The 12565-nt window shown below is 44.0% G+C and overlaps 1 protein-coding gene across 1 annotated transcript in view; it reads right to left on the bottom strand.

Moving 5' to 3' along the window:
* Positions 1-4953: 4953 nt before the first annotated feature.
* The window catches only part of ccdc102a (coiled-coil domain containing 102A), a 51784-nt gene continuing 44172 nt past the window's right edge, over positions 4954-12565 (bottom strand). Inside the window, 2 exon segments of the mRNA XM_030724085.1 lie at positions 4954-7427; positions 11701-11804. Of these exon segments, the coding sequence (XP_030579945.1) occupies positions 7295-7427; positions 11701-11804 (237 nt within the window). The 3' untranslated portion in view covers positions 4954-7294.

Raw genomic sequence — 12565 nt, forward strand, 5'->3', positions numbered from 1 at the left:
GACAGAGAGAACAGAGCAGAAGATGAAGATGAGATGGAGGAGACCCTGATGCAGCTCGATGAGGTGACCACCAAAGCAGCAATCGCTCTCTTATGGGGACACACGTGGATGGAGACACCATGGCTGAGTATTCATTCCTCAGAGGGACTTCACAAAAGCAGATGTTTCTTCGTCATCAACCGTGTGTAATTCCTGCTTACGGTTCTTTCAGGTCCTGAAATCTGTGTGGTCGGTACGTTGGAAGGTGAAGTCTCTGGATCCAAACTTTAACACACATCTGTAACAGGGAACAATGAGAACGGGAAGAGAAATTCCAGCATTTTGTAGCTTAAGGAGACAAAACACCAGCTGAGCGATGAAGAGGAAAACCAATAGTTACACTCACAAACTGGATAAATCCCCCCTGTAGGAAGCAGAAATACAGGGATGATCCCACATTTGAAATATGACCCCCGAGCTGTGTCTTACATTAACTTTGCAGCAAGCAGACTTTCAGATGAGGAATCAGTGGATGTACGCAGTGATGAGACGCTGACTGAAAGGCTTTGGTTTGGAAATATGTATTTGAACTTTAATGAAAAGCTCTTATCGGACTCGTCAATTGTGTCGGATCATAACCGAGCAGGTGGCTGGCGTCGCTGCTTTCCACACCAACCAAACCAGTAAAACCAGTGGATCCTCCCACAGTCAGCAGTCATGCCATCAGCGGGGTCTTCCTGTTCTTCGTATGTCCGGAACAATAAGTGATTTTATTTTAAGTTGCACTGCTCTGCAGACTGTACAGCTCATACACTGTACTCATAGAAGACGGTCGCAGCCACAGCTGTGATCAGCTAATGACAGCTTCAGCATCCACAGAGAGTATGAACAGGTCCGAAGAACTGAAGCTGAAATGACACCAAAGCTGTAACCATGGCTTTGCTTATTTATCTGTTTTTGATGATGATGGTGGGAATAAAATGTCTGAAAGTGAAGCTCTAGTTAGGAAATTATCTATGAGAATCAATCATAAACTTTCACACATACAAAACTAAACACAAAAAAGTCCTTTAAAGGTACTTTTTGTAATTACCCTCAGTAGAAATTCATTAACTCTTTCACCACCGTGGGGCGCTGTTTTGGCCTTCCTTTTTTCCTGCCCGCCACTGTAAATACGAATTGACTTCAGCTTATTTCTCTCGTATTTTGGACATAAACTCACAGCAGTTATTTCTTCACCGTCTGTTGATGCTTTGGTTCATTTTGGAAGGTTTTAAACACAAATTTACATTAAGTATCCTTTAATATCTGTGAGCGTGCAAACAGGAGGCCCGCGCGCATTTAATGACCTGTGTGTGTCAGGCTCATTCATCAGCCTCGTTCACATGCAGTCACACTTAAATAGGTTCCTTACAAAGAGACACACAATAAAATAAAAGTGAGGAGAACAGCAGGCACAGCCGGAGCAGGAAAACACAGGAAATCAGACAGGCTTCCATTCAATTATCCCGCACAACACGAAGAATAACCTGCACATTGTTTGTGTTTTGTAGCCACACACACATACAGATTACTGCATGCATACATGGAGATCCTGCTAGCTATAGAATAATTATAGAGACCTCAGTGTAATGTTGTGCCATCCTGCTGTCAGCCATTACTGCCCTAATGAGAAAGACAGTGAGAAAATTAACATAATGAAGCAGCTCTCTCACACACACACACACTTGGCAGTACAGTGTGTGTTATGCTTAGCTGACAGTTTTCAGTATTATCGCCTCTCTGCTTTACTTATGGGACCGAGCTAAGCATAAACACACACACACACACACACAGAGTGCGCTGCCTGAGCGTGTGGGCGCTCTGTGAGTTTGTTATCATCCCAGGGCTTCACAGCGAATATGTGCACAAGTTTGCATGCCTATAATGTTCATATACAGCTGTGTGTTTTATACAGAATAAGCACACACACACACACACACACACACAAAGTGTGGAGTGAGAGTTGTGTGTGTGTTTTCCTGTCTCCAGCCTACAGGAGGGTAAAACAGTCATTATCCGTCTTGCGTCTGAGACGCACACGCTCAGTAATGAATGTGATCTCAGAGGGAGCAGCGGCGGGTCCTTCATGCTGTGTGGGGAGTTTAGGATGAGGTTCAGTCTCATTACTGTGCAGCACAGTGTGAGTGAGACACACACCGCACAGCTTTTCTGCTGCTGTTTAGAAACTGCATTAAAATCATGTTCATCCTGAAAGCTGAATTAGTGCCATGAGTTAGACATTCTATCCCAAAACATGAAAAATAATTAAAATAGTAAAATCAGACAAAATTTGATCTTTGTTTGAGTCTGTTGTGTCCGTTTTGTGTGCAGCAGTGAGCACACATGAACGCCACCACTGAAGGGTTAAAGGTCGCATCTTCATTCCATCCTGTCCACTGGTGGAGATCCAGAAACCCATTCAGATAATCTGTCTGTCTGTCTGTCTGTCTGTGTGTGTGTGTGTGTGTGTGTGTGTGTGTGTGTGTGTGTGTGTGTATGGGAATAAATGGCCTGCAGTGTCACCACGTTCCTGCTCTGACGGCTGTCCGACTCTAAAATCTACTTCAGGAAGTCAGACCAAGGAATGGAATATAAATCTTTTCAAAATAAAAGACCCCCACACAGCCCTAAGCGCAGCTTGTGAAGGCTCCGTCACAGACAGGTGTAGTCCAGGTGTTGCAGCCAACCTTTTCCAATACTTGGATGTACATGGCCTGTACAAAGAACCAGAGCTGGAAAAGTAATTAAGATTAGATTTACACTCAAGTTTAAACTTTATGATTTCCACTCTGTGAATCAGACTCATTAGTGACAGTTTGGAGTTATTTCCACATTTCTAGTGAAGCTATAAGCTGGGGCTGCTTTACAGATACAATAATTACTGTGAAGAGGAAAAACTCACACAGTGACTCGTGTTTGTATGTACAGTCGACATTTATAGAGCCAATAGAAAACACGGTGGTACAGATCATTTATAAAAACTAAACCAGAACAACATAAATAGCAGGAATACAGAGTATTGATCAGTACAAATATCTTGGTCCCCTTCCAGCATCAGAGTTGAGGCAGAGTGACGGCAGAAGCTGGTGGAAGACGGATGAATGCATGAATTAATGGTTTATTGCTTTCACAACTGCATCCATCCACTGCAGGGCCGGAGCTCAGTATGACTGTTTAATGAACGCGTCGATTCAAAGCATTTGGTTCTCATATCGCAGCTCCTCTGCAGGCGTTTCCATCCTCACACACAACATATGGATAGAAAGAGTAATTTTGTCTCAAAGCGCAGTGACACTGATACAGTTTAACATTTCATCCCAAAATCAAACGCACGCCCTTCCTCTGACCTGTGCTGCTGTTGATCTGTCTGCAGTTGCATAGATCAGAAAAAACTCATCAGGAATTGTTTTCTTCACACATCATGACCTGATTACTCCAAAAATAAATGTAATTAAATTCAAAAAAATCCAAAAATCCTGTTGTGAGCAGTTTCATGTAGGAACTATTTTCTTTCTACTGTCTACATCCGCCAAAGCAAACGCAGCGTGCAGCGCGCTGACCTCACAGAAAAAGTGAGTGTGCATGAAACTAATCAGCAAATAAGAACCAAGCAGGACACAGAACGCGTCCACCACCGAGGCCCTTATCTCCCTGTGTCCTAGGTACCATAAGATGAGAGAAGATCGACTGCTGTTCCCTAAAGCTGTGAAACCCAACCTATAAGAAACAGCTCGAATCAAGTAGAATAGCTCATAAAATAGAAGCACAGAAGAAGGGTTAGAGTGAAGATTCCTTCATGAAACTGCGCAGTGAGGTTTGTGGCAGGATTAGGATTTGTGAAAGAAGAAGACCGTCGATGCAGAGTTTTTCCAACAGGCAAAGAGTCGTTTGGTTCCTCTGTACTGAAGACAAGACACACATCTGGATATCTCAGCAAAACTGCACAGGTGGATCAACAGGAAACACCTGCACATTTGATCTGGGGTGAACTAACATTTAAGGCTCAGTCACACCTGAAATTCACCTTTGCAGCAGGTGGCAGGCTTGGTGACGTTACGGCGAATCACAGCTCATCAGCTGGAAACATGTTCGCGTGAGTGATTATGATCTTCCTGAAAGGGAGAGGAAAGCAGCGACGTGGAAGATAAGTCACCTCAGTTAATTTGTCCTTTCTCAGTTCGTCCTCAGTGGAGCGCTTCACACTCCCACAGCGGTGGGACGCTTAATGATGACACAGTTTGAGCTACAAAAGCTTCTCCTGCTCACCACCTGAACAGCCCAAACGCTGCGTCTCCACCCTGCCACGGCCAACGCGTTTCTCATGCAAAGCTTTCTCCTCTTGGTTGGCCACCGTGCTTTAATCTGAGTTACAGTCAGATTGGTGTATTCTGTGAATTCTGTGTTATTCCAAACCAAATTTATGACCCGTCTCACGACCTGAGTGTCAGAAGGTTTGGTAGAACTCAGAGGGTTAATGTCTCAGCCTAGAAATCCATAATGCGACTGAAGGACATCAGTAACCATCTACTGAGCGATGTAGCCTGGACGTCCTCACAGTCTGAACCAGGTCAGGGTTACAGAGAAGTGACAGGCTTAAAGCCAGCCCTGGTTCCCCCAACAAAAACCGTTTTATCACTGAATATTCAGTAAAATCATTTCTACAAATAATGTCGCTTAATAATTGCAGCACACAGTATTGTGCAAAAGCCTTGAGCCACCCCTCATTTCTTTAAATTTTGCAGGAAAATGAGAAACATGAAACAACATGAAAATCCAGTATATGAGGCAAAATCAGTTTGAATAATTCTAAAGTCCATATTTGGTGTGACCTCCTTTGTCCTTCAGCACAGCCTGAACTCTCTGAGGCAGCTTCCTGTAGGTTCTTCAGGAACAGTTCTCCAGGCTTCCTGAAGGACATTCAGAGCTCTTCTTTGGATGTTTCTGCCTTTTGTTCTGTTCTCTGTCAGGATGATCCCACACTGCTTCAGTGATGCTGAGGTCCGGCTCTGGGGAGGCCGATCCATGGCTGATAGTGCTCCACTGTGTGTTTTTATATCCAGGTATGGCAGTGTGTTAGGGATCATTGTCATGCTGAAAAATGAAGTTGTTCCCATTCAGAAGCTTCCAGATGGTTTTGCATGGTGGATGAAAATATGATGGTGCTTCTCAGTGTTCATAATTCCATCAATTTTGACAAGATCTCCAACACCACTGGCTGAAATGCAGCCCAACCCATGTTTCACAGATGGCTGTAGATGCTCACTGTAGGACCTCTCCTGACCTCCTCCATGTTTCCCTTCCTTAATAATGGCCTCCAGACAGCTGCCCTTCCACTGAGACCGTTTCTGTTGAGGCTTCATCAGTAGATGGATCACATCCAGATGCTTTTATGGATTTTTTCCCATTTCTTTCAGATACTGTTCATCTGCTGTAGTTTTAAGGCCTGACACGTCTTCTTTTACCTCCACAATCTTTAAGCACACAATGCACACCACACACAGATATGCCAAGTTTCCAGCTAACGGCTTTTTGAGAATCATCTTGTTGGTGCAAAAATAATATTTTATGCTGTCAAACTGTGTTTGGCATGTTTCATAGATTCAGCTGAAGAAAAGGGAACAAATGATGTGTTTTTGTGACAGGCTGCGAGTAAGAAAGGGCCTAAAGACACAATTTAAAACTGGTTCTTTGCTAAGCTGTCTGTTACGTCTCAACACAACAATGCTTCACCCCCTGAGTTAGGAGCCTTTTTAATGCCTCAGTGATTCACTGGTCAGCATTCAAACAAACATCCCTCTGAAAATGGTCAGGTATGAGGACTGGACTGAAAATGAGTGAAAAAGCAGCCAATGTCTAAAGAAACACTTTGGAAGACTTTCAGAAAGCTGCAGAACTGTTGCTCAAGAGCACTTGAAAAAACACGCGTCTGGCTGCTTGGAAACAAAACATGAAGAAATGTGGGGTGACTCAAAACTTTTGCACAGTACCGTAAATGCAAGTCAGGAAGTCAAACACACCAAACGGGTTTTCACCTTCCCCCAAAGGACTGCAATAAAAATATCTGAAACCCTTTTGTTAACGGTGGCATAAAATACATTTTTATTTATTGAATGGTGAGAAACAGGAAGTCTCATCACCTTTACTTTACCGAGTGTCCACCCCCAAAATCCCATTTTGGTCCAGGAAGAACCAACAAACACCACAGTCACATGACTTTAACGTCCTCTCTGTGACACAGGTGGCTGTGTAAAGCACGTGTTGACCACAGACCTTAATTCAGACATCCAACAAAAACCCAAGAGCCTGGCCCCGCCCCCTGATCTGCAGAGACTTAAAACGGGTGGAGAAAAGTTAACATCAGCTCTGATGTCCTCTGATGCAGTCAGAGTGATTTCTACATGGAACGTCACTGTGTGGAACACCGCGGAGCGCCGTGGCTGCGTCACACTTCTGAGCCCGGCTGGTTCCTGTATGAGTGAATGCAGCGCGGCGTTGATGCAGGGTGCTCTCAGCATCGGCTGTGAACTTTAAACACTTTGATATTTGGCAGAAAAACTCTCTAATTCAGAAATACTGGTTAAAGTAAGGCAGAACATTTTAGTAAGTCCTAAAGGGACTCATGTTTCCTCTGTTTTATCACTCGTCTAACCTCAGAGGGACACCAAAACGTTTTTCCTCTGGGTGGAGTTCTAATACTGCAGATGTGAACACAGCATCACAGCTGGAGCAGCTGCGATGCTCGTGGTGATGATATGAGGTAAGAATGAGAGAGTACATGGAAAGGATAAAAACATGTCAGTTTCTCTTGGCGTTCAGTCAAAGTTAAAGTTCTTTTAATCAGGATCAGATGATCCGGACTTCCTGTTCATGCCTGTCAAACTCCGGCCGGGCTTCATCCTGCTGCTGTGTGTCTGTGTGTGTGTGTCTGTGTGTGTGTTTGTGTATTTAGAAGGATAAGATGTGGAATTATCACACTGCTGTCTGAGCAGAGACACGTATGTCCTTTATTTGAAGCTTGCTTTGTTTTGTGGTAAATGATGATTGGACGATGATATCGCCCCGTCAGCCGAGGCTTTGAACTTCCAGCGAGGCCGCATGCACAGGTACACTGTAAAGGTGATCTACTGATTGATTGATCTGATTCAGGCTCAAATGTTGCTCTCTGGTTGGAAGGGATTTGCTTTGTGTTGCAAAACGTTTATCCCGAGAGCAACAATATTCACCATTATTATGTAACTGCTGATGTTGGTGTGTGTCTGTGTGTGTCTGTGTGTCAAGGGATCTGGAGCTGCAGTTCTTCATCCTCCTCGTCCACGTCGCTGCTTGGACCGTCGGGGTTTTCGGGACTGAAGCGAGCCGATCGCATCTTCCCGAACAGACCAGGACTTTGCTGCTGCCGCCGCAGTCTGACAGGAAGCGAGAGCAGAGTGTTAAAATAATGCTGCAATGACAGAAAATGTAACACAACTGTTCAACTTCAGACACATTAGGCCTCAGTCACACAGGCCGAGACCTGCATAGCAGCATCTGTACTCCCCGACTGACTGGCGAGTGGTTGTTGGCAGTCACTGTCACAAAGAGGGTGATGCGTCACGGTCCTTGTTTCTTAGTTTATGGTTTTTTTGTAGTTGTGTTCCTCTTGTGCATTCTTAGTTAGTTCCCTTTGCTTTACACTTTAGTTCTTCCTGTGTTCCATCCCTAAGTGTTTCCCCTCTGTGTGCAGTTTCTTTTGTTTAACTGTCACAGTGTCTGCCTCTTCTTTATGTGGTGTCAAGTTTGCATTTGTGTGTCTGTCTTATCACTTCCTGTTTTATTTTGACATCCCCTGTCTCTTGTGCTTTGTGTTTTGTTTTACTTCCTGAGTCTGGTTAGTGTCATTCTGTTCACCTGTTTGCCCCAGCTCTTTCCACTCACCCCTCGTCCCCTCTGTGTATTTATCCTCTCGGTTTTCCCCTTGTCTGATGTCAGAGGCTTGTTATCTTGTGGCTGTGGTTTCCCGTGCTCTCCGGATCCTTTAGTTGTCTCTCCAGTTCAGGTTTTTGGTCCATTTTTTTGCCTCGGTTTTGTCTTCTATGTTTGCTGCCAAAATAAAGGCTAATTTCTGTTCATTTTTGAACTGTCTACTCCTGCGTCCTGCTTTTGGGTCCTCTCCCCCTTCACACGGCCTGCGCCCATGCACCAAAAACATGCTGAAGTGCTAAAAGCTGCAGTTCCTCTGCTGTCCAGCAGAGGCAGCAGTGAGTCAGTCCCCATAGACTCCCATGTTAAAACTGTCCAGCAGAAATAAACATGTTTACAGCTGATACAGAAACCTCTTTGGTCTCTGTGCATAATCTACATGCTGCTTGTTTGAATATGTGAAACATGGCTGAAGTTTGCAGTTTTCTGCCTACAGTCTGCACAGAGCCAGCTGCTGTGTGATTATTTGTTGGCTGGTTTCTACAAGTCGACACGAGCTGGATCAGAGCCTTTCGGGGCTCTCGGGCGCGCTCGGTCTGAGCCGCGGCCGGCCGTAGAGAATGGAGTGCAGCTGTTTGTGGTCTGAAAGCAGGACTGAGCAGCACAAACAGAGACACGAGCGCCCGCTGACTGAGAGGCAGCGCGTGTGTTTGTGTGGAAATCAATACAGAAATGATTTCCTAACATGGATCACCACAACATGTGTAAACAGTGTGTGATAACTGCCGCACGTCCTCAGACTGAAACACAGCACAGGTCGACTGACAGCGACTCTCTCAAGGACACGTTTAAGTGTTTTCATATTTGCAAATCAAATATATCTTTATTATAGCCCCGCCCACCGACAGGTGGAGGGAGGTCATGTTTTCACCCTGTTCCTTTGTTTCTTTGTCTGTTAACAATAAAACCCTGATCAAAACTTTATGAAACTTTGTGGAAATGTTCCTTAGGGGCCAAGAACATATGATTTCATTTCAAATATTTAAAAAAATCCCTCTCTCATCATTCGCAAAATTTTAAAATTCATATCTCTGTGAATTTTCATCTGTCGCGCAGAAATTTGGTACCCAGGTATAAACAGTTCATGCTGATAATTCAGTGTGTTTTTCTATTTTAAATTAAAGTGAACTACAAACCCTACACAAAAATCACCCACATGCCAAGATATGAATTGTAGACATGTGGGTGATTTTTGTGCAGGGTTTGTAGCCACTGAAAAAAAAAATTGCCATCTATAGCTAGAAATTTGGAGTTAAGTCAAAATTTCTAAACGTGTTCACGTCGACCTTTCTGGACAGCTGCTTCCAGGTAACAAGGAAGTGCCTTCACGGAGCCTCCTGATTGGCAGAGCTAAATCAATTGTTTTTTTTCTTTTTTCAGTGGCTGAAACAAACTTCCACATGGCAAATGTTTGTTTTTTTCATTTCATTTTTTAGATGATGCTATTAGGATACATAAACTGAATAAAATAGATCTGAATAAGATATACTCAGAATGCCATTATCTGTTTATATGGATCTCATTTTTTAAAGATAAATCATATTTTACAGTTTTTTAAAAGCCAATAAAATAAATTTCTAGTCTTTGTGATCCAGTCATTTATGATGCAGTATGACAGCACTTGGTGGTACCCACTGCAGTGGAAAGTTTGGGGTGGGCGAGGCATGCGCCCTTCGAGTTCCTTTTGTTTCCATTACTGTTTGTTAGCTTTAGAAAAATGATCACACTTTGGAGGTCTACTGAGTACATCTGACTTCAGGTTAGATCCAGAAATTGCTGGAGAGATGATATATCTCATCTGGCCCAGGAGCACCTTAGGAAAGCGTTGCTGGTAAGAAGGATTTTTCCATTTTAGAAAATGGAGGTTATTCATTCATGGAGTTTGTTCTGGTGACCATTGAAATTAAAGTCAGTGCTCCCTCCTGGAGGCGTTACCAAGATGGCTGCCAAGTGGCAAGACTTCCTTCAGAAAAGGACTTTAACACAGATCGTGTGACTACTTTTCGGTATTTTGGTCAGATGTCTGCAGCGAGGGTAGTGATTCGTCAGTTACAAGGTAGTCCTGCTGTAAATCCTCCCCTGCTTCCTGCTCCTTTGTAACTCTAGTGAGGTCATCATTTCCAAAATGAACTTCACGTTTTATTCAGTAAGACCAAAAACCAGCGACTGAGACCGTAAACTCAGCAGGAAACTGTTTACTGAGCTGGGAGATCAGCTGTGCAGGGGGCTCATTCTCTCATAGACTTCTATACACTCAGACTTCAGAGGAGACGCCCCCTGCTGGACATTAGAAATGATGCAGGTTTCAGATGCTCTTCAGACCTGGACTATGATGACACAGCAGTGTGTGCAGTGCCTCTGACAAACTGACAGAAAGCCAGAATGAAGAGAAGCTTCAGCTGCACCCTCAAATAAACCCAGAAAACACAAAGATTGTGTCAGTCTGCTGAAGCTGCTGCCGTGCCGACATGCCTGTCACTCCTCAACATGAGCAGAGGAATGAGAGAGAGAGAGCTCCCTGTTACTACGGCAACCGGTGACTGGGAGCTCAGTGATTGGCTGCTGGGTGCTGGAGCAACATCGTGGAGAAAATGGAGTGAGAGAGCGTGGAGGGAGAGGCAGAGAGGAGCAGAGGACTGTGCAAAGCTGATAGAGTGTGAGCGCTGAGCAGAGTGACAGGCAACACACACACACACACACACACACACACACACACACACACACACACACACACACACACACACACACACACAGAGCAGCAGAAGCTAATCTCTAAACAGTAAGTGAAGGCAGCACCGAGCCTCGCAGTGAGCCTGGCAGCTACAAGTAGGCTGTCAGCTTCACATCACACACACTCCTAAAGGTGGTGTGTTTTGAGTAAGAGCCTTCAGAGCTTTTCAGGAGTGTGAGAACTGTTGCTAAACATGACGCCACTCTTGCTGTGCGTAGAAAAAAAATCCTCCTTGGCACAAGTCTCTCTGTAAGATCCAGAACACTTTGTGGTAAATCTTAAACTGCACTTTCACTGTCTTAAAGACTGAAATGGGGGGGGGGGGGGGGGGGCAATGGGGGCAGCAGCTGTAGCAGCAAAATAGAGTGATAACAAACTGTAACTAAAAGACAGATCTTGCCATGCGGTGACATCACCCATTGTTTTATGTATGTAGGGTTTTGAAACTCTGAGTTTGGTATTTTGGCTGTCAGTATCTAGTTTTCGTTCTCTTTTTTTTACAGTAAGCTGTATCCGTAAGGTGAGGTCACCTGCTGATTTCTGCACCCTGACATCCCAGCTCAGGGATTTCAGCACTGGCTTCATTTTTCAGGCCAGATGTTGCTGCTTGGATAAAACACACTAAAGACTAAAGTAAACAACTCCACCACTGTCATTGTACAACCTTAAAGAGCTGTTAACAAAAACATGACTCATAGTCACAATTTGTTAGAATTTGTTACGTCATTTCTTTCTAACATCTTACAAATATAAATCAGAAACGTCCATGTGGACCTTTTGCTCCGGGAAACATTACAAAGATTGTAATGATGCACTGCAGTCGGCCATGTTTGAACTGAGTCTACTTTAACATCTACTACAAGTAAGTCATTCAATAACTTTGTATTACAACTTGACCTGACATGAAATATCAAGTAGAAATGTCACACAGGTGTGTAATACCAGGTTCTATTCAGCTTTAAAGTACAAGCACATTATGCTTATCTTACCTTGACTGTAAGTGTTCCAACTGCACCTGCAGATTCTCCGTCTGCTCCACCTGCTCATCCAGAGACCTCTGCAGCTTCCTGGTCTGATTCTGAGACTCATCCAACTGGAAACACGAAAGAGCACATGGATAAACCTGGGTTCAGACTGCACAATGTCAGCCCGGATCGGATACATTTTTGTTTCCTTTGGGTCGAAACAAAAATGCTCGTGTACAACATTTCATCTTGCAAACCGTGTTTGTGCCAGCTAGCGTGTTAGGTGTTTTTAAATCTGCCACTATAGTTCCCTCACATGTGTGAGTTTGACCAATAGGAGCACAGAGTGGTCAACCATTCAGAGACACTGAAAATATTCTGCACATGACATCTAACTGTGAGCCTCCCTCACTTACATTAACATCTCTGAGGACGGTACATTGTGAATCATCATGAACAGTTTCCAAATGCTAGTTCAACACTTCAACAAGACCTTTTTTCAACACCTTAATTTTTCCTGAAATGATGAATATAAACCACATCGTCATGAAACTATTTATCCATCAACTGTCCAATTAATTACGTCTATGAGAGTGGAGGTTCTGCCTGGCAGAGGTCCCAGTCCATGAGATCTTCAACTCCCACCTCTGAGAGAACTTCAATTCTAAGGGAGGCTGAGGACACTGAGTTTGAATGGACCATGTTCCACCATGCCAGGTGCTGGAAAGTAGGGTTTGTTTGTTAGTTGAACCTTGGATTCAAGGGGAACAATGCGTTTTTTGTCCTGGTCGTGAACACTGGACCAGCTCTTTATCCTCTCAAAGATATCTGAGTGTGCGTTGGAGTTTGCCCATCTAGTCCACATGTGTTTTGTGGACATGCTGTAGGG

Source organism: Archocentrus centrarchus, unplaced genomic scaffold, assembly GCF_007364275.1.
Source record: "Archocentrus centrarchus isolate MPI-CPG fArcCen1 unplaced genomic scaffold, fArcCen1 scaffold_32_ctg1, whole genome shotgun sequence".
NCBI lineage: Eukaryota > Metazoa > Chordata > Actinopteri > Cichliformes > Cichlidae > Archocentrus > Archocentrus centrarchus.